General features: G+C 40.6%; 1 protein-coding gene across 1 annotated transcript in view; it reads right to left on the bottom strand.

Annotated features, from left to right (window-relative positions):
• Nucleotides 1-4,081: 4,081 nt before the first annotated feature.
• Nucleotides 4,082-23,188, bottom strand: part of LOC133635453 (rho guanine nucleotide exchange factor 18-like) — a 32,070-nt gene continuing 12,963 nt past the window's right edge. The window contains exons 4-10 of the mRNA XM_062028671.1: nucleotides 22,991-23,059; nucleotides 22,798-22,845; nucleotides 18,641-18,922; nucleotides 18,409-18,558; nucleotides 11,674-12,025; nucleotides 9,103-9,249; nucleotides 4,082-4,911 (exon numbers count right to left, since the gene is read on the bottom strand). Of these exons, the coding sequence (XP_061884655.1) occupies nucleotides 4,688-4,911; nucleotides 9,103-9,249; nucleotides 11,674-12,025; nucleotides 18,409-18,558; nucleotides 18,641-18,922; nucleotides 22,798-22,845; nucleotides 22,991-23,059 (1,272 nt within the window). The 3' untranslated portion in view covers nucleotides 4,082-4,687. The remainder of the gene's footprint in view (nucleotides 4,912-9,102; nucleotides 9,250-11,673; nucleotides 12,026-18,408; nucleotides 18,559-18,640; nucleotides 18,923-22,797; nucleotides 22,846-22,990; nucleotides 23,060-23,188) is intronic.

Below are 23,188 nucleotides of genomic sequence, written 5' to 3'. Positions count from 1 at the left end.
TATCGGCGCACATCCCAGATTTAGAAGATCTTCATGTGTGTACCTCGCTTTAGTGTGGGTGAGGGAGGACCATGGCTGCCAGTGCACTTGACTTTCATGCTACAAGAAAACAAACGAGAGGTTACAACAAACGCACTTTCACTTTTCTCAAGAGAACGTCATGGCGGTCTATTCAGAAAATACGTTACAAGTCCGTACCTCATGTAAGAATCACATCACATACATTACATTATGTACACAAATCTACAAAATATACATCAACTACTCACTCCATGGATGTCATTGCCATGTTCCTTCAGTCACATGACCACAGAGGTGTCACACTGCTAATGAAATGTCATCAGCAATCGACGCACACACAGTCACTATGGCTGGTACCTGGAATTAAAAAGTGTCATGTTCCAAGATATGATACAGTGGTCTCTTTCTGACAAGAAAATGACAGGCCGGTGAAAGTGAAGACGTGAGCGCTTTTCTGACTTCCCTGCGTGAGTGCAGCTCGGCGAGGAGGGGGAAGCGGGTCGACGTGGGGAATGTGTTAAAAGCGTCCTCAAGCTTGTGCACCGCATGACTTTAATTAAGGCAGGCCTGGGCAATTATTTTGTCTCGGGGGGCAAAAATTAGTTTGGTAGCCGGTACATCTATTTTTAGGAACACTAATACAAAACCCCGCAATAATGTTTGATTGAAAGCTAAAAACGTTATGACAGACCGCCTTAAAAAAACGGAATGGAATTTTACATTTTTTTTTACTGGATGAGACACCCAGAATGTACATGAAAATAAAGAACGTGGGATTTACAATATTAACCATGAAGGATAAAACACTGAATATTGACTACATATGAACGTCACGCCCTCTCTCCAATGTCCACTTATTTTACAATCAAGCGAAACGCAACAGAAATGCAACAAACAGCGAAATAAGGACGCAGAAGTTAAAAAAAACACCTACAATCTGATATATCTGATACATCACTAAGCTTTAGAACTTCCTTGTAAAAGATCTCCTTCCACGTCTGTCCCTGACACCCACATTTCAGGCTGACTCTCTGTGGAAACGCTCCCCCCCCCCCCACACTGCTTGGTGCCTCGTCTGAGCTGCTGTGACTTAGATGACCATAGTAACTAATTAGATGACCATAGTAACTAATTAGATGACCATAGTAACTAGTATATCATGCAAAAGCGCAGATTCCAACCACTGAAATACTTAGTATAGTTGAAGACTTAGTCATTTGAAAACATCACTGCACATCATAATGGCAGCTACACTTTACAGCAGGGGTCACCAACGCGGTGCCCGCGGGCACCAGGTAGCCCGTAAGGACCAGATGAGTAGCCCGCTGGCCTGTTCTAAAAATAGCTCAAATAGCAGCACTTACCAGTGAGCTGCCTCTATTTTTTAAATTTTATTTATTTACTAGCAAGCTGGTCTCGCTTTGCTCGACATTTTTAATTCTAAGAGAGACAAAACTCAAATAGAATTTGAAAACCCAAGAAAATATTTTAAAGACTTGGTCTTCACTTGTTTAAATAAATGCATTATTTTTTTTACTTTGCTTCTTATAACTTTCAGAAAGACGATGTTAGAGAAAAAATACAACCTTAAAGATGATTTTAGGATTTTTAAACACATATACCTTTTTTACCTTTTAAATTCCTTCCTCTTCTTTCCTCAATGTTCAAGTAAATTTATTTTTTTATTGTAAAGAATAATAAATACATTTTGATTTAATTCTTCATTTTAGCTTCTGTTTTTTCGACGAAGAATATTTGTGAAATATTTCTTCAAACTTATTATGATTAAAATTCAAAAAAAATATTCTGGCAAATCTAGAAAATCTGTAGAATCAAATTTAAATCTTATTTCAAAGTCTTTTTAATTTCTTTTAAAAATTTGGTTCTGGAAAATCTAGAAGAAATAATGATTTGTGTTTGTTAGAAGTATAGCTTGGTCCAATTTGTTATATATTCTAACAAAGTGCAGATTGGATTTTAACCTATTTAAAACATGTAATCAAAATTCTAAAATTAATCTTAATCAGGAAAAATTACTATTGATGTTCCATAAATTATTTTTTTAATTTTTTCAAAAAGATTCGAATTAGCTAGTTTTTCTCTTCTTTTTTTCGGTTGAATCTTGAATTTTACAGAGTCGAAATTGAAGATAAACTATGCTTCAAAATTCAAGTCATTTTTTTCGTGTTTTCTCCTCTTTTAAACCGTTCAATTAAGTGTAAATATCATTAATTATTAATAATAACATAGAGTTAAAGGTAAATTGAGCAAATTGGCTATTTCTGGCAATTTATTGAAGTGTGTATCAAACTGGTAGTCCTTCGCATTAATCAGTACCCAAGAAGTAGCTCTTGGTTTCAAAAAGGTTGGTGACCCCTGCTTTACAGCTTAAAGATCTAAAAAAAATGATTTGCGGTTGTCCAGATTGAGAAGCTTAACGGGCCACATGTGCCTTAATTTGCCCAGGTCTGCCTTAAAGGTTTGTCCTGTGAGTCTCGGCAAAATGGAAGTACAGGAATAAATAAATAAATGATAAATGGGTATAGCGCTTTTCTACCTTCAAGGTACTCAAAGCGCTTTGACACTATTTCCACATTTACCCATTCACACACACATTCACACACTGATGGAGGGAGCTGCCATGCAAGGCGCTAACCAGCACCCATCAGGAGCAAGGGTGAAGTGTCTTGCCCAAGGACACAACGGACGTGACTAGGATGGTAGAAGGTGGGGATTGAACCCCAGTAACCAGCAACCCTCCGATTGCTGGCACGGCCACTCTACCAACTTCGCCACGCCGTCCCAAAGGAAAGTACAGTCTCGATCAAAAGCGTACATACACGTGTAAAGAACATCATGTCATGGCTGTCTTGAGTTTCCAATCATTTCTACAACTCTTATTTTATTGTGATGTAGTGATTGGAGCACATACTTGTTGGTCACAAAAAACATTCATGAAGTTTGCTTCTTTTATGAATTTATTATGGGTCTACTGAAAATGTGAGGGTCAAAAGTCTACATACAGCAATGTTAATATTTGCTTACATGTCCCTTGGCAAGTTTACCTGCAATAAGGCGCTTTTGGTAGCCATCCACAAGCTTCTGCTTGAATTTTTGACCACAAAATTGGTGCAGTTCAGCTAAATGTGTTGCTTTTCTGACATGGACTTGTTTCTTCAGCATTGTCCACACGTTTAAGTCAGGATTTTGAGAAGGCCATTCTAAAACCTTCATTCCAGCCTGATTTAGCCATTCCTTTACCACTTTTGAGGTGTGTTTGGGGTCATTGTCCTGTTGGAACACCCAACTGCGCCCAAGACCCAACCTCCGGGCTGATGATTTTAGCTTGTCCTGAAGAATTTGGAGGTAATCCTCCTTTTTAATTGTCCCATTTAAAGCACCAGTTCCATTGACAGCAAAACAGGCCCAGAGCATAATACTACCACCACCATGCTTGACGGTAGGAATGGTGTTCATGGGATTAAAGGCCTCACCTTTTCTGCTCCAAACATATTGCTGGGTATTGTGGCCAAACAGCTCCATTTTTGTTTCATCTGACATCACATGGACAAAGATAAGACCTTCTGGAGGAAAGTTCTGTGGTCAGATGAAACAAAAATGGGTGTTCCAACAGGACAATGACCCCAAACATACGTCAAAAGTGGTAAAGGAATGGCTAAATCAGGCTAGAATGAAGGTTTTAGAATGGCCTTCCCAAAGTCCTGACTTAAACGTGTGGACAATGCTGAAGAAACAAGTCCATGTCAGAAAACCGACAAATTTAGCTGAACTGCACCAATTTTGCCAAGAGGAGTGGCCAAAAATTCAAGCAGAAGCTTGTGGATGACTACCAAAAGCGCCTTATTGCAGGTAAACTTGCCAAGGGACATGTAAGCAAATATTACCATTGCTGTATGTATACTTTTGACCCAGCACATTTTCAGTAGACCCATAATAAATTCATAAAAGAAGCAAACTTCATGAATGTTTTTTGTGACCAACAAGTATGTGCTCCAATCACTATCACAAAAAAATAAGAGTTGTAGAAATGATTGGAAACTCAAGACAGCCATGACATGATGTTCTTCACAAGTGTATGTACACTTTTGACCACGACTGTATTTTGCCTTCACTAGCCGGCCAAAAACATCAATCAGAGTCTAAACACACACTGATAACATTCAAAATCCGATGTCTTCATTATAGAACTGTAAATTTGTTTTTTTAAAAAGGGGCCATAAGTGTAGGCTTAAAATGAAAGGGGACCCGTGATTGTATCCAGGGGGTACACCGCCTCCTGCCTTCACTCAGTCACATGGAGGGAAGAAGATTTTAACAAAAGATGTTGACTTGATCATTTCTAGGATTAGAAAAATATCCCTAAAAGTGTAGTTAGGAACATACAATCAGCTACAAAGCATTCTAAAAAGACCCCTAAAGGCTCGTTCAAGAGTCAGGAATGGAGTATTTACACTGTGCAAATGAACCACCAAGCAAGTGTTCCTCTTGACGCACACGCCAAGTCTACGTCAGTCTGGTCTTCACATCATTGGACTTCTTTCACTGACAATGGCTGCCATCTTTGGATCGATTCATGAAAAGAAGCCAAATGTTTGGGCTTTAGAGGAGAGTAAATAAAATAAGACAGGCGTCCGCTGATGTGAATTCAGAAGAAGATGACATCTTCCTTGTTGAGGTCTTCTGTGCTGATGTAGGGCGGCGGTAGCGGCATGTGGGGGTCAGGGCAGAGGCCCTGGGGCTGCACCTGGGCCGGCAGGATGGAGTGAGGCTGAGCGAGAGGCACGGGAGGCTTGTGGAGAGTCGCAGGGTGGCCGGTGCTAGGAACGGTAGATTGGGAATCCGGTCCGGAAATGTCTGGAGGGCTTGGATCTGATGAGGGTTTGATTTGAGAACGATAAAAATTAAGAGTTGATTTGACAGTGATCCATGTTATTTTTGTTGCGTTCTGTCAAGTTTATGGGTGTGCAGCAGCCATTAATCATAGCGAAGAATGGCACACTGAGGGATGTTTCACAGGGAGAGGCAGGGACTGATGGCATGGAATCAAAGAATTCATTAAACTGCGTGTGTGTGTGTGTGTGTGTGTGTGTGTGTGTGTGTGTGTGTGTGTGTGTGTGTGTGTGTGTGTGTGTGTGTGTGTGTGTGTGTGTGTGTTCTGGCAATGCTTACTTAATGGGGACATCGCTCTGTTTACACAGTCACCTTTAGGGGACCTCTGACGGTATGGGGACAAAAAAACAGGTCCCCTAAAGGTAAACCTTTTCAAATGATAGTCAGATCCATTCTGAAGATGCCTAAGTGATGTTTAAGCTTTGGCCCATAAAACATGTTTACTATAAGAGGACAGCTGTAGTGCTGTATTCTGAGGATCATGTCATATTTAATTTGAACTTTTTTTTTTCTTTTTTTTTTAATTGTCCTCAGTAGTCAGGTACAAATGTGTGTGAATTATGCAAAATTATTTAAATTTGGTCCCCATGAACCATATTAACTCTTTTTCCCCAGGGTCCCCAGTAAGAATGATCAGCACATTACTTCATCAATCCAGAGATTTAAAGACGTGTATGAGCTCACTGGGCAGTGGACATTTTACCTACTTTTTTTTATGCCTCCACAACCTGTAGAAAGGGTGGTCCCCACAAGTGATGATCAAAAACTTGGTCCCCATTCCAAATTATAACCAGTATATGTGTGTGTGTTCTGGCAATGCTTACTTAATGGGGACATCGCTCTGTTTACACCAGGGATGTCCAAACTTTTTCCACTGAGGGCCGCACACGGAAAAAATAAAGCATGCGGGGGCCATTTTGATATTTTTCATTTCAAACCATAACAAAATATATGGTATTTTTTATTATTGTTTTTACTTTTAGGGCTGCCGGGGACCATAAAGGGTCTAAGTCATTAAAATGTTAAAAACAAGTCAAATTATTATTTTTATTTTTTATTTAACGCTTATAGAAAATCTCTACAGTATATAAACTTCAGGTTGATATAAAGTTAAAAAAACCAAAAAGGTTTTATGCCTTTTCTGCCAAAGACAACTTTGTTTTTTTATAATAAAACTGAATTATGCAGTATTTCCCCCACTGCCCAAAACATTCAGAAACCAATGTTTGATGTGAAGTAATTAGAGCCTTAAAAAGATCAATAATGCAGGACACCATTGATTTAATTCATTAATATTTTTGAGTAATCACAGTGAAAAGATAAATAAAATCCCATTAAATATTTTTGGGATCCAAAGGTGCCCCACTCATAAAGTGATACATTTTTATTCTTTTTTTTTTTTTTTTTACTTTCAACACTTAAGTTACGAGATCAACTTCAGATATATCTGTCGATTTTAGGTTTGAACTATTATTTTGTTGGTTTTATGCTCTTTTGTCAAAGAAAACATTGATGTTTTTGTATGGCAACCACACAAAATATGCAACATTTTCCACATAAAACATTTTAAAGTGAAATATTAGAAATAATTGAAGCCTTGAATAGGTCAATAATTCATTATAACATTGATTTTTTTATTTTTTTTGAGCAATGGCAAAAAAAGAAACATAAAGATAGACAAAAGAAAAAAAACAGCCTGCATGGCAGCTTTGCAACTTTTTCTAGTTTGAATTCACCTCATTCCACTTTTTTAAATGTTTTTTTTTATTTTTGCTTTAGCATTTCCAGAATGTGTGGCGGGCCGGTAAACAATTAGCTGCGGGACGCAAATGGCCCCCGGGCCGCACTTTGGACACCCCTGGTTTACACAGTCACCTTTAGGGGACCTCTGACGGTATGGGGACAAAAAAACAGGTCCCTTAAAGGAAAACCTTTTCAAATGAAAGTCAGATCCATTCTGAAGATGCCTGGCTTGAGGTAAAGGCTAATTCGCTTTTAGCGTAACGTTAGCTCATTTTGCGGTGTGTGTGTGTGTGTGTGTTACGGACAGCAAAGCCCTGTCTGTCTGTTATTTCACTTTACCTTTTTCCGTGTTGATTGAGCTGTGTTAAAGCAGCAAAAAAGGACATTATGTTAAATGAAGAGTTTCTGTCTCTGATAGTTGATATAATAATGTAAGTGCATCATTAAGCCTACATGAACTCCATGGTGTTCAGGGATGAATAGTCTCTCCTATTGCTATTGTACTATTTTTTCAGTTATAGTTACATTAATCATTAGTAATGCAGCAGCCTAGTTTTGAATGGCAGGGTCCCTGCTATCACATGTTGATAGAAATATAACATTTACATAATAAAAATCAACTACAGGCTTCCCCAATGCTGTAATAAATTAAGCATGATGAGTTGACTTGAAACTGTTTAAAGGCCTACTGAAAGCCACTACTACCGACCACGCAGTCTGATAGTTTATATATCAATGATGAAATCTTAACATTGCAACACATGCCAATACGGCCGGGTTAACTTATAAAGTGACATTTAAAATTTCCCGGGAAATATCCGGCTGAAACGTCGCGGTATGATGACGTATGCGCGTGACGAAGTCAGTTTAACGGAAGTTATGGTACCCCGTAGAATCCTATACAAAAAGCTCTGTTTTCATTTCATAATTCCACAGTATTCTGGACATCTTTTGCAATTTGTTTAATGAACAATGAAGGCTGCAAAGAAGACAGTTGTAGGTGGGATCGGTGTATTAGCAGCGGACTACAGCAACACAACCAGGAGGACTTTGTTGGAGAGCAGACGCGCTAGCCGCCGACCTCACCTTGACTTCCTACGTCTCCGGGCCGCCAAACGCATCGGGTGAAGTCCTTCGTCCTTCCGCCGATCGCTGGAACGCAGGTGAGCACGGGTGTTGATGAGCAGATGAGGGCTGGCTGGCGTAGGTGGAGAGCTAATGTTTTTAGCATAGCTCTGTGCGGTCCGGTTGCTAAGTTGCTAAGTTAGCTTCTATGGCGTCGTTAACACAGCATTGTTAACCTTCGCCAGCCTGGAAAGCATTAACCGTGTATTTACATGTCCACGGTTTAATAGTATTGTTGATTTTCTATCTATCCTTCCAGTCAGGGGTTTATTTTTTTGTTTCTATATGCAGTTAAAGCACGATGCTATCACGTTAGCTCGTAGCTAAAGCATTTCGCCGATGTATTGTTGTGGAGATAAAAGGCACTGAATGTCCATTTCGCGTTCTCGACTCTCATTTTCAAGAGGATATAGTATCCCAGGTGGTTTAAAATACAAATCCGTGATCCACAATAGAAAAAGGAGAGAGTGTGGAATCCAATAAGCCAGCTTGTACCTAAGTTACGGTCAGAGCGAAAAAAGATACGTCCTGCACTGCACTCTAGTCCTTCACTCTCACGTTCCTCGTCCACGAATCTTTCATCCTTGCTCAAATTAATGGGGTAATGGTCCGAATCGCTCTAGCTGCGTTGAAAACAATAGGAAAATATGAGGGAGTGAACAACTGACAACGTCACGCTACTTCCGGTAGGGGCAATGCTTTTTTTTATCAGAGACCAAAAGTTGCGAACTTTATCGACGTTGTTCTATACTAAATCCTTTCAGCAAAAATATGGCAATATCGCAAAATGATCAAGTATGACACATAGAATGGATCTGCTATTCCCGTTTAAATTTAAAAAATTCATTTCAGTAGGCCTTTAATGTTGCACTTTTTTTATGTAGAAGAAAAGTGTCATTTTATTTAATCTGAGCAACAACTTGAGGCAGTTTAATGTTGATTAACGTGGGCAGAATTATTATAGTGTTCCCAATGTTAAAAGGATAAAGCCATTGTTTACAAACTTGGTAAATAAATAACCAAAAAATGTATATTTTGTTGTTTTCTTACTGTACCGAAAATTAACCGAACCGTGACTTCTAAACCGAGGTACGTACCGAACCAAGATTTTTGTGTACCGTTACACCCCTACGTGTATGAGCTAACTGGGCAGTGGCCATTTTACTTAATTTTTTTTATGCCTCCACAACCTGTAGAAAGGGTGGTGCCCACAAGTGATGATCAAAAACTTGGTCCCCATTCCAGTGTGTGTGTGTGTGTGTGTGTGTGTGTGTGTGTGTGTGTGTGTGTGTGTGTGTGTACCTAAGTGATGATGCAGGGAGGGCGGCATAGGAGGCGCAGCAGACAACAGGGGTTGCTGGTTGGGGCTGACGGAGCGCTTGGCTTTGAGGGCGTTGTCGTCGCGAGCTGACAGCTTCAGAGGAAGAATCTGCTTCATGTCCACGGAGGCTGGGGAAGGAGGAGAGCGATTAACACGCTTTTATTGTGAAATACAATTCTTACGCTCAAGTGAAGCAGCTTGGCTTCTTGTTATTTGATAAAAAAGCAGAGCGTCGGTGCTGACGTGATCATAAGTAACCACTCAAATGCTAATGTTTTAGAATCATGGTTGCACTGCATCTATGATGTAATATTATCCTACAGACTGAGGAATACTTCTGTTTCAAGTCTTGTCGTAGTACAAAACTCAAAACCAGTGAAGTTGGCACTTTGTGTAATTCGTAAATAAAAAGAGAATACAATGATTTTCAAATCCTTTTCAACTTATATTCAATTGAATAGACTGCAAAGACACGATATTTCATGTTCACACTGAGAAACTTTTTTTTTTGTTGTTGCAAATAATCATTAACTTAGAATTTAATGGCAGCAACACATTGCAAAAAAGTTGTCACAGGGACATTTTACCACTGTGTTACATGGCCTTTCCTTTTAACAACACTCTTTAAAGGTTTGGGAACTGAGGAGACACATTTTTGAAGTGGAATTAATTCCCATTCTTGCTTGATGTAAAGCTTAAGTTGTTCAACAGTCTCCCTTCTCATATTTTAGCCTTCACATTTTCAATAGTAGACAGGTCTGGACTACAGGCAGGCCAGTCTAGTACCCGCACTCTTTTACTATGAAGCCATGCTGTTGTAACACGTGGCTTGGCATTGTCTTGCTGAAATAAGCAGGGGCGTCCATGGTAACGTTGCTTGGATGGCAACATATGTTGCTCCAAAACCTGTATGTACCTTTCAGCATTAATGGTGCCTTTACAGATGTGTAATTTACCCATGCCTTGGGCACTAATACACCCCCATACCATCACACATGCTGGCTTTTGAACTTTGCGCCTAGAACAATCCAGATGGTTATTTTCCTCTTTGGTCCGGAGGAAACAATGTCCAGTGTCCAAAAACAATTTGAAATGTGGACTCGTCAGATCACAAAACACTTTTCCACTCTGCATCAGTTCATCTTAGATGAGCTCGGGCCCAGCGAAGCCGGCGGCGTTTCTGGGTGTTGTTGATAAATGGCTTTTCGCTTTGCATAGTAGAGTTTTAACTTGCACTTACAGATGTAGCGACCAACTGTAGTTACTGTAGTTTCTGAAGTGTTCCTGAGCCCATGTGGTGATATCCTTTACACACTGATGTCGCTTTTTGATGCAGTACTGCCTGAGGGATCGAAGGTCCGTAATATCATCGCTTACGTGCAGTGATTTCTCCAAATCCTCTGAACCTTTTGATGTTAATACGAACCGTAGATGGTAAAATCCCTAAATTCCTTGCAATAGCTGGTTGAGAAATGTTGTTCTTAAACAATTTGCTCACGCATTTGTTGACAAAGTGGTGACCCTCGCCCCGTCCTTGTTTGTGAATGACTGAGCATTTCATGGAAGCTGCTTTTACACCCAATCATGGCACCCACCTGTTCCCAATTATCCTGTTCACCTGTGGGATGTTCCAAATAAGTCTTTGATGAGAATTCCTCAACTTTCTCAGTCTTTTTTGCCACTTGTGCCAGCTTTTTTGAAACATGTTGCAGGCATCAAATTCCAAATGAGCTAATAATTGCAAAAAAAACCCCAACGTTTTCCAGTTCGAACGTTAAGCATCTTGTCTTTGCAGTCTATTCAATTGAATATAAGTTGAAAAGGATTTGCAAATCATTGTATTTTGTTTTTATTTACCATTTACACAACGTGACAACTTCACTGCTTTTGAGTTTTGTACAAACAAGTACTTAAATAACTAGCATACGCAAGGCAGGCTAATAAGATGATAGTGCGGTGGTGAATAGAGCGAACAGCAAAACAGAATATGATGTGAACATGAGGTAGAACAGTCACAGTGACAGATTAGTTCCAGAGTTACTTCATGGCGTCCATCAGATTGACAGCATGACGGGTGGTTTTGGCATACAGTTATTCGACACGCCTGCTGGAGGGGAGGAGTTTGAACGGTTTGTGACCAGGGTGTGAGATGTCTGCAGTGATGCTCCCTGCCCCTTTCAAAATGACCTTACAAATATGATGAATGAATGAATGACTGAATGATGAATGACATTGAGTCACAATTTGTCTTCACTGTCATGAATATTTTTAGTGTAATTCCGCTCAAGGTCTCTGATTGTCTTCTTGTTTGGCTGCATTTGAAGTCATAGCCAAATTTATCCCAACTTATAATTACCGGACTACTTTTTTCCCAAGCTTTAACCCCTGCGGCTTATTCAAAGCCACGGGGAGAACATGCGAACTCCACTCAGAAAGACCCCGAGCCCGGGGATCAAACTCAGGACCATCTTATTGTGAGGCACACGCACTAACCCGTGATGTCCTATGGATCACCTCAGCACGATACTGCGTGCGCCAATATGGCGACTTACCAGTGCTGTCAGTACGCTGCGAGGCCTTGCCGCTCTTGACTCCCTTCCCTTTGCCGCTGCTGAGGGCGGCCAGTTTGGTGGGGATCTGCTGCTGCACCCCCAGCAGTTTGTGCTGCTGGTTGGTGGTGCTGAAGAGGTGGAGCGGCACCTCGGTCTTCAACGGCAGGGTGGAGGAGCTGGCGTCCCGCCGCAACGACACCTCAGGCCGCTCCGAGTAGTCAGCCGGTGCCACGGAGAGGCTGCCACGCACAAGGGGCTTCTGGGGCAGGGGGGCTTCAGAGAGGCCGGTGGAGCCGCTGAGGCCAGAGGATAAGAGGAGATCCCCGTTTAGGCTGCCTGCCAGAGGAACCACCTGAAGGCGGGAAGAAGGCACGGTGAGAATGAATCGCCTTCCAGTTGTTTCACTTCCTCTCACACATTTTAATCATAGGCTTGAATAACTTTGAATTTTAAGCCCTTATTTGTTTTTCTGAACAGTTATTTTACCAGGATGGAATGATAAAAGAATGTAAATCTTTAGTATTTTTTAGAAATATATTTATATATATTTTAATTTTATTTAGGATTTTTGGGATTCTAAATCATACAGGCTGAAATGCACACATAAAGCCACACTAATACCGTACATTTCGGACTATAAGCTGCTACTTTTTTCCGATGTTTTTTATATATTTTCTTTGCTGATGGCCATCATTAGGGATGATGTTTGATAAAAAAATTATCGAGTTCGAGCCTATTATCGAATCCTCTTATCGAACCGATTCCTTATCGATTCTCTTATCGAGTCCAGATAGGTTGTTGTATATGGAAAAAAAACACACAATATTTGGTTTAACAAAAGCTCACTTTTAGTATATAACAAAAAAATTAAATCTAATAAATAAATAAATATTGACTGTTACCCCCCTAAAAAAATAAAATAAAATAAATAAATATTGACTGTTGTTACCTAAAGTATATTAAGTGGGATTTTTCAGAAAAACAAATATATACAGTAACACAAAAACAAGCTGTCTCTGTGATCACTATAGGTGTATAGATAATAATATAGTGTTAAATAAAATCAGTCCCTTGGGCACAAAACTGAAAATAATACAGCTCTCCAAAAAGTGCACTTCTGCTGCTATTTGACATAACTGTTTGTTATGATGCTTTGATATTTTTGCACTTTATTTCTTTATTGAAAGAAAATTCTATGAAGAGAAAAGTTGTTTGCAAATGTCGTTACAATGCTAAAAAATGAAAAGTTAAAGCTAAGAAAAGAAATACACTTTATTGAGTTAACATTATTTCTTTATAGGGGGAAAGATGTGATGTTATGAGCTAGGGAATATAACAACTACACTACCTAGCATGCAACGGGAGTGACGAGCATGCGCGGTAGCCTCGAAAAGTGTTGTTGCATGTCGCCACCCGGCAGCTAAGAATGAGGTTATGAGCACGCTGTGAAAGTAAACGCCTCGTCTGCATTATTTATAATTAGACAGACAACACATATACAGTGTGATTTTGTTTTGTTTACAAGGAAAGAAAAACAAAAGTTCAAAAAGGGAGATGTGTTGTATATATATGTATGTGCTGCGGTTGCTTTAAGAAGGTTGCGACAGCTGCCGTAAAGGAGGTGCGTTGCTAGCCTGGTTGCTATGTTTCCGGTTGGTCGTAAAAGTGTTGGTCATGTGTTTGTAACCTGCTCAAATCTCTCAGTAAAGTTATTCGATGGATTATAGCTTTTGTTGTGAACTTTATTACACCTTGGAGCGCTTTTTCCCGTCCATTGTTTTTCCTGCTTTCGCTATCTGCGCCTAATGACTGAGCTACGTGACGTCATTTCTTGTGATGTCCCACGGAGCATTTCTGGTCGGGACGGGATTCCAGGGATTCGAATAAAGAACCAACTCTTTTTCTTTACTGTAGTGGTCTCGATTACGGGTACCGGTTCTCAAAAAGGGATTAGAGTCCGAGGACTCGGTTCTTCTCTTATCGAACACCCGGGAAATACGGTTTTGAGTATCATCCCTAGCCATCATGCAATAATTTAAAAAACCAACGACAAGCAAACATACTGATAACGCGTGTTATTGTTTGTGCAATGGCGCCAGCTTTTGGACGAGTTTTCTAACCCTCCCATTTAGCCCAACCGGAAGTAGAAGTGCCGTTCAGTCTTCTAGCCGTGCAAAGTGTTTTGTACTCGTATGGATTTTCCATTCATCACTCCAAGCAACGTTTGTAAGTGTTACAATATAACCTAATATGTTTACACTAACTAAACCATTTTGTTTGGACCCAGTGCCTTTTAAAGTTAAAGTACCACGGATAGTCACACAAACACATGAGGTGTGGTGAAATGTGTCCTCTGCATTTGACCCATTCCCTTGTTCCACCCCCTGGGAGGTGAGGGGAGCAGTGGCCGCGCCCGGGAATCATTTTGGTGATTTAACCCCCAATTCCAACCCTTGATGCTGAGTACCAAGCAGGGAGGTAATGGCTCCTATTTTTATAGTCTTTGGGATGACTCGGCCAGGGTTTGAACTCACGACCTACCCATCTCAGGGCGGACACTCTAACCACAAGGCCACTGGAGCAGGTTAAGCAGACATGACACACTTTTAATAGTAAGAGCCTCTGTGTCACGCCGTGCCGTGCCGTGACAGTAACACAACCTTGAGAGTAAAAAACAAAAACAAAAATTCTACTGAGCACATTTTTCACTTTTGATGTGTTATTAAAAACGCTTAAGGACAACACACACACGTCCAAACTCGCCCAAAATGAGAGAACATATTCCCCTTAATAGTCTTTTTACATAGAGGCGTGTCTGCTGACCTCCGGCCAGCTTCATGTTCAATCAAAGAGCTGTGCCAAGCAGGAAAGTGTCATTAGAAAACATCACCACCACTTGCGTCGGACGGTGCCACCATCTGCACCTATCCCAAGGTCAAACTTTAACGCCAGCTGGAGCACTACACACAAGCTCTCTGTAAGTTGGCTCCCACTCCATCGGACAAGTTGCAACAGTTTTGCTGATTCTGCCGTCAAAGATTACTCTGTCAATCTAGAGCCGCCATCAATCATTTAACTGTCAGACGCCATCAATAAGGTTCTACCTGGAGGAGCTTCAGGTGCTGATGGAGTCACAGCAGAGATGACGAGAGCTGCACTCACCCCTGTCACCCACCAGCTGGAACACCTTTGCCAGATGATCTGGGCTGAAGAGCATTTTTGCTTTATTCATTATTGATGTGTTTCTTGCTACTTTATGTTGTATATTTTTTTACATGAGGTTTCCATTTCATTTTGTCATCTATTATTACACCCAAAAATGTGTTTTATTTTAACCTTTTAATTAGAGTAGGCCGATATTATCGGCCGATAAATGCTTTAAAATGTAATATCGGAAATTATCTGTATCGGTTTCAACCTCCCGATTTTCCCGGGAGACTCCCGAATTTCAGTGCCCCTCCCGAAAATCTCCCGGGGCAACCATTCTACCGAATTTCTCCCGAACAACATTATTGGGAATTCCGAATTCGGAGGTCTCAAGGTTGGCAAGTATGCTCTAGTATACTCGGGACTGAAGCTGTGTGCCTTCATTGTTTTTGTAGCTGTTGTTTTGAGGCATGTTTAAAAAAAGATACCGTATTTCCTTGAATAGCCGCAGGGGCGCTAATTAATTTAAAACCTCCTGTCACTCCGGCGCTTACCAGAAGCCTGCGGGATGGCCAAGCATGCGCTAATTATTTTAAAACCTCTTCTCACTCCGGCGCTTACCTTATCATGAAAAGCACATTTAATAAAAAAAAACGTTATTATTGTCTTACCTTTATGTATTAATGAGTCCATGCCAGCTCCTTTTGAAGAAAAGCATCGATATAGAAGTCTTACTTATCTTTCTTCAGTTTTAAAAGTCTCTCTGTCTCTATGGAGATCTTCCTTTTAAGTATTACCTCCTGCTTCGATTGAAAGTCCAGTTTAGAAGACCGTTTTATTTTAGATATGTAATCTTCCATGGTAAAAGTCCAAGCAAACAATGGCTGCGCACTCTTGCTGCTGGTTGTCTTCTTCTGCAGCACTCTTCTGCAGTACCAGCAGTCGCAAGAAGGATCACTAGCGCCCTCTACCAACAGGAGGCGGGAGTCATTTAATGACTCATATTTGACCCGGCGGAAGTGCCAAGCATGCGCTAATTATTTTGCAAAACGAGTTTGACCCGGCTGTAATTCGAGGCATGCGAATACTATATTCCCGGCGCCAATTCAAGGAAATACGGTATACAGTATATATATGCACTTTGTGAAAGTCAAAGTATAGTATCTCCCATAGATACTGAATAAGTGTACGTTATATGAGGCATAAATAACCAACTGAGAACGTGCCTGGTATGTTAACGTAACATATTAGGGTAAGAGTCATTCAAATAACTATAACATATAGAACATGCTATACGTTTACCAAACAATCTGTCACTCCTAATCGCTAAATCCCATGAAATCTTCTTCCTCTGTGTCGCTTCTAAACAACTCTGCCAACTCCAAAGGTAGACAATGCGCCACTTCCTCTTCTATCGGTACGTCACTTACGCCAGAGTCATCGTCAGTTGCAGTTCCAATTATTCCAGCCTTTCTGAATCCGGACAGGATGGTTTCGGTTGTCACTGAAGCCCATGCTTTCTTTGTCGATCCATCTAATGACATCGCTTACTCCAAACTTTCTTTCTGCTGCTCGACTGCCGTTTTCTGCTGCATATTTCACTACTTCCAGCTTGTAACCTGCAGTATATGACTTCCTTTTCGGTTTCATTTTTGTTCAGCCCTTGTCAGTTTTTATATGTCACCGCCAATGTTGAAATGATCACTTTTCATAGGTACGGAAGTAGCAGCAGGTAGCATCTTTTTTTTCACAATGCACTTCTGCCATGACCCGCCCCCGCCAAATTTGTATTGGTTGACGTGTGTGTGTGACGATTGCTGATATACGCCTAGTCTCTTACGTGAATGAGATAAATAATAGGGATGTCCGATAATGGCTTTTTGCCGATATCCGATATGCCGATATTGTCCAACTCTTTAATTACCGATACCGATATCAACCGATACCGATATCAACCGATATATACAGTCGTGGAATTAACACATTATTATGCCTAATTTGGACAACCAGGTATGGTGAAGATAAGGTACTTTTTAAAAAAATGAATCAAATAAAATAAGATAAATAAATTAAAAACATTTTCTTGAAAAAAAAAGAAAGTAAAACAATATAAAAACAGTTACATAGAAACTAGTAATTAATGAAAATTTGTAAAATTAACTGTTAAAGGTTAGTATTATTAGTGGAGCAGCAGCACGCACAATCATGTGTGCTTACGGACTGTATCCCTTGCAGACTGTATTGATATATATTGATATATAATGTAGGAACCAGAATATTAATAACAGAAAGAAACAAACCTTTTGTGTGAAGGAGTGTGAATGAGTGTAAATGGGGTGGGTTGGTGCACTAATTGTAAGTGTATCTTGTGTTTTTTATGTGGATTTAATTTTTTAGACCGATATTATCGGACATCTCTAATAAATAATATTATTTGATATTTGACGGTAATGTGTTAATAATTTCACATGTACATCCCTCTAGAGTATAAATCGCACCTGTGAAAAAAACTGCGATTTTAATCCGAAAAATACGGTACAAAATATTTGTGTAAATAATTAATTTCACAAGGTATATACCTTTTTTTATAAATAGTTGATTTATATAGGCTAGTAAGGTAAAGTTTTGTACCTGACAAGTTTCGGCTATCTTGCTTCTGCAGCCTTCCTCAGAGGTGTCACGTGATGTTAGTGTGACGTCATCTGTGACGTGTTATATGGATTGTTCCATCCCACCTGAGGTGGTGGGATGGCGGTGTCCCCTGGTGTGCGTCGGGGGTAGGGCGGGGCGCCCCCTGTCGTCCGGATGTCCACCAAACGGCCGGGGGCGGCCCTGCAGGACTGTGTCCCAGGTGTGGGATAGTTGGTAGGCTCCCTCGTCCCTGTTGACAGTCTTTGGGGCCCGCTTCCTGATTTCAACCGCCTCTTTGATCCACCGATGGAATTTGTTGCTTTCCATTCTAATTACCTTGGCTGCCTCCCAGTTCATTAGATGGTTTTCCCTCTTGCAGTGGTCTGAAATGGCTGATTTCAGATTTTCCTGCGTTGCTTTCATTCTCGTTGCACGGGTGAGCGTTCCAGATGTTTCCTTTTCACATTCTTTCTGGTGTTCCTTTTTTCGTGTGCTGAACTGTCGACCTGTCTCTCCTATGTATGTTTTATTGCATGTTAGGCAAGGGATCTCATATATCACATCACACTTTTTCTCAGGGGGGATCTCATTCCATCCCACCACCTCAGGTGGGATGGAACAATCCATATAACACGTCACAGATGACGTCACACTAACATCACGTGACACCTCTGAGGAAGGCTGCAGAAGCAAGATAGCCGAAACTTGTCAGGTACAAAACTTTACCTTACTAGCCTATATAAATCAACTATTTATAAATACACATTAGTAGGCTAAATGAACCTTTTTAACATATAAGGTATATACCTGCGGCTTACAGTCTGGTGCGGCTAATATATGGAAATATTTTTCTTCTATATTGTTCTTCTAAAATTTAGTGGGTGTGGCTTATATACTGGTGCGCTCTATAGTCCGAATAAAGGAGGGGTTACTGCACTACTATATGCCTGCTCCCACCTCGATGGTTTTCCTCTTGATCTTCTTCTGGTGTTCCAGGCGTTCCTTCTCCTTCTCAACAGACCGGGTGGATTCTCTCAGCCTCTCCAGGTCCTGTTGGTAGGTCTCCCTTTGCCTCTCCAGCTCCACCCTCTCTTCTGCCAGACGCTCCTGCATCCATTTTTATTTTTTTAATAACTGAAGTGCCAGTCACAGAAATACACCAACTGCCAGGTAGGTCTGACCACTGTACCTCCAAGCGCCTGCACTCCTCCTCCCTCTGCCACAGCCTGGCCTCCGTGGCCTCCACTTGTTGGCGGTGCCTGGCGCGCTCCTTCTCCCAGCGCTGCTGCTCTTGCCGATGCTGGGACTGCAGTTTGTGGAAGCTGGCGAGCTCCTCTCTCTGCAGGGCCAGCGTCCGCTGCTTCTCCTGCTCCAGGAGCACGTTGCCGCGGTGGCGGCCGGGCAGGGAGGCTCGCTCCGTCAGCGAGACACGCTGCAGCTCCATGTGGCTGTCCTGCTGCGATATGATGGCCTGACCGCAGCCGAGGAAAATGTCAGACAGCAGACAAAAAAACTGCTTTGTCAAAACTCAAACCAAAGTAAACATGCACTCGCTGGACACACATTAGGTACACCTGCACAGTCCAATGACATCCGCGTATGCCTTCACCGACACGATAACGGCACATATTCACTATTATGTACGCCAGTGTCTTTTAACCTTTTTTGACATTTTTTTGCTTTGAACAAATCCGAAGGCACACCACCAGCAGAAATCATAAAAAAAAAAAAACTCAGTTGACAGTAAAAAGTTGTCGTCACAATTGTTGGATATGACTTTAAAGCATAACCAAGCATGCATCACTATAGCTCTTGTCTCAAAGTAGGTGTACTGTCACCACCTGTCACATCATACCCTGACTTATTTGGACTTTTTTTGCTGTTTTCCTGTGTGTAGTGTTTTACTTCTTGTCTTGCACTCCTATTTTGGTGGCTTTTTCTCTTTTTTTGGTATTTTCCTGTAGCAGTTTCATGTCTTCCTTTGAGCGATATTTCCCGCATCTACTTTGTTTTAGCAATCAAGAATATTTCAGTTGTTTTTAATCCTTCTTTGTGGGGACATTGTTGATTGTCATGTTCGGATTTACATTGTGGACGCCGTCTTTGCTCTACAGTAAGTCTTTGCTGTCGTCCAGCATTCGGTTTTTGTTTACTTTGCAGCCAGTTCTCTAAGCCAGTGGTTCTCAACCTTTTTTCAGTGATGTACCCCCTGTGAACATTTTTTAAATTCAAGTACCCCCTAATCAGAGCAAAGCATTTTTGGTTGAAAAAAAGAGATAAAGAAATAAAATACAGCACTATGTCATCAGTTTCTGATTTATTAAATTGTATAACAGTGCAAAATATTGCTCATTTGTTGTGGTCTTTCTTGAACTATTTGGAAAAAAAGATATAAAAATAACTAAAAACTTGTTGAAAAATAAACAAGTGAATCAATTATAAATAAAGATTTCTACACATAGAAGTAATCATCAACTTAAATTGCCCTCTTTGGGGATTGTAATAGAGATCCATCTGGATTCATGAACTTAATTCTAAACATTTCTTCACAAAAAAATGAATCTTTAACATCAATATTTATGGAACATGTCCAAAAAAAATCTAGCTGTCAACACTGAATATTGCATTGTTGCATTTCTTTTCACAGTTCTTTTTGACAGACATTTTAGTGAGGGTCAAACCATCATGGCATGGGGGAAACTCTGGGTTTATGGTAATGAACTACTTGATTTGATGTTCAGTTTATGAACTTACATTCATATTTTGTTGAAGTATTATTCAATAAATATATTCATGAAGATTTTTGAATTGTTGCTATTTTTAGAATATTTAAAAAAAATCTCACGTACCCCTTGGCATACCTTCAAGTACCCCCAGGGGTACGCGTACCCCCATTTGAGAACCACTGCTCTAAGCTTCAATGCCCTTTCTTAGGGGCACTCACCTTTTGTTTATTTTTGGTTTAAGCATTAGAGACCTTTTTACCTGCACACTGTCTCCCGCTGTTTCCGACATCTACGAAGCTATTAGCTACCGGCTGCCACCTACTGATATGGAGGAGTATTACATGGTTACTCTGCCGAGCTCTAGACAGCACCGACACTCAACAACAACTCATCATTTGCAGACTATAATTACTGCTTTGCAAAAAATATTTTTAACCCAAATAGGTGAAACTAGATAATCTCCCACGGCACAACAGACTCTCTTTGCAGTGGTTTTCAATTGCAATGCATTATAAAAATAGTTGTGTAAAAAATGTTTCTTTTTGCTTGTACTAGATCTTTTTTTGTTTCAGACGTGTACCTGATGTGTGTGTCCGGTAAGTGAATATACACTTAACTACAAAACCCAAAAGCAGTGAAGTTGGCACGTTGTGTAAGTCGTAAATAAAAACAGAATACAATGATTTGCAAATCCTTTTTTGTCATGAGGGCAGTTCTGCTTTTTTTCCCCTCTTGTTTTCCTACTCCCCTCCCCTCTTGTGTCTGTAAGTCTCCTACCCTGTCATTAGTTCCAGGTGTGCTGCCAGTCATCCGAGCCCACCTGTTGCTAATCAACCACCAGACTTAAACCCTGGATCTCCACTCAGCTGGTGCCAGTTCGTCCGTTGCCTGTGGTAGAATCCAGTCTGAGTTCACTTACTGTCTTTTGCCGTGAACCTTTTGTAATCCTGTTTTTTGTATTTCCTCAGGTGGAGGACAGACTTTTGACCCGGTTATCCTGGAGCTGATCTTTTGTTACAATTGATTTATTTTCTCCAGTGATTTTTTGTAATTAAATAGAGATTTTTACGGATCTGCATTTGGATTCTCACTTTTTTTTGAGACCACATTTAATTGAATAGACTGCCAAGACAAGATACTTAATGTTCAAACTGAGAAACTTCTTTTTTTTTTTTTTTCAAATAATCATTAACTTACAATTTAATGGCGGCAACACATTGCAAAAAAGTTGTCACAGGGGAATTTTTACCACTGTGTTACATGGCCTTTCCTTTTAACAACACTCAGTAAAGGTTTGGGAACTGAGGAGACACATTTTTGAAGTGAAATTATTTCCCATTCTTGCTTGATGTACAGCTGAAGTTGTTCAACAGTCTCCCTTCTCATATTTTAGCCTTTATATTGCGCCACACATTTTCAATGGGAGACAGGTCTGGACTAAAGGCAGGCCAGTCTAGTACCCGCACTCTTTTACTAGGAAGCCACGCTGTTGTAACACGTGGCTTGGCATTGTCTTGCTGAAATAAGCAGGGGCGTCAATGATAACGTTGCTTGGATGGCAACATATGTTGCTCCAAAACCTGTATGTACCTTTCAGCATTAATGGTGCCTTCACAGATGTGTAAGTTACCCATGTCTTATATAAATAAATAACTAATACACCCCCATACCATCACACATGCTGGCTTTTACACTTTGTGCCTAGAACAATCCGGATGGTTCTTTTCCTCTTTGGTCCAGAGGACACGACGTCCAGTTTCCAAATACAATTTGAAATGTGGACTCGTCAGACCACAGAACACTTTTCCACTTTGTATCAGTCCATCTTAGATGAGCTCGGGCCCTGCGAAGCCGACGGCGTTTCTGGGTGTTGTTGATAAACGGTTTTCGCCTTGCATTGGAGAGTTTTAACTTGCACTTACAGATGTAGCAACAAACTGTAGTTACTGACAGTGGGTTTCTGAAGTGTTCCTGAGCCCATGTGGTGATATCCTTTACACACTGATGTTGGTTTTTGATGCAGTACCGCCTGAGGGATCGAAGGTCACGGGCTTAGCTGCTTACGTGCAGTGATTTCTCCAGATTCTCTGAACCTTTTGATGATATTACAGAGCGTATATGGTGAAATCCCTAAATTCCTTGCAATAGCTGCTTGAAAAATGTTGTTCTTAAACTGTTGGACAATTTGCTCACACATTTGTTGACAAAGTGGTGACCCTCACCCCATCCTTGTTTGTGAATGACTGAGCATTTCATGGAAGCTGCTTTTATACCCAATCATGGCACCCACCTGTTCCCAATTAGCCTGTTCACCTGTGGGATGTTCCAAATAAGTGTTTGATGAGCATTCCTCAACTTTCTCAGTCTTTTTTGCCACTTGTGCCAGCTTTTTTTAAACATGTTGCAGGCATCACATTCCAAATGAGCTAATATTTGCAAAAAATAACAACATTAAGTATCTTGTCTTTGCAGTCTACTCAATTGAATATAGGTTGAAAAGGATTTGCAAATCATTGTATTCTGTTTTTATTTACCATTTACACAATGTGACAACTTCACTGCTTTTGGGTTTTGTACAAATATAAACAAAACATAAAAGGTGGCGCAGGTGTCATGTTACCTGCAGACTGTAGAGCCTTTGAGAAAGCATTAGTACTCGGTCAAAGAACTGGAATGGAAACAGAGAAGGTTATCCTAAATGTAAGAGCGCTGCCATCATACTAACATAACACATTACACCTTGTAAGTACATAACCACCCGGTCCTGCAAGGTGACATGTCAACAAGTGATGGATCAAAGGAGTTGAACTAACCTCTGCCTCAGGGTACGAGCTGCACCAGATCCGGTTCCATCTGGTTGGAGTGTGGCACCTTTCGTTGACCTAGACAACATTAGCCGTAAACGATCAAAATCCACAAATGCAAGAATGCTGGAGTATTTATAAAGTCATGTAGCCTGCGACAAGAGCAAGAACAAGCCTTTACAAAAGGGGCATCTAAACATCCCAAAA

Source organism: Entelurus aequoreus, linkage group LG19 (assembly GCF_033978785.1).
Source record: "Entelurus aequoreus isolate RoL-2023_Sb linkage group LG19, RoL_Eaeq_v1.1, whole genome shotgun sequence".
In the NCBI taxonomy this organism is placed as follows: domain Eukaryota; kingdom Metazoa; phylum Chordata; class Actinopteri; order Syngnathiformes; family Syngnathidae; genus Entelurus; species Entelurus aequoreus.
This window is presented reverse-complemented; position numbering and strand designations above follow the sequence as displayed.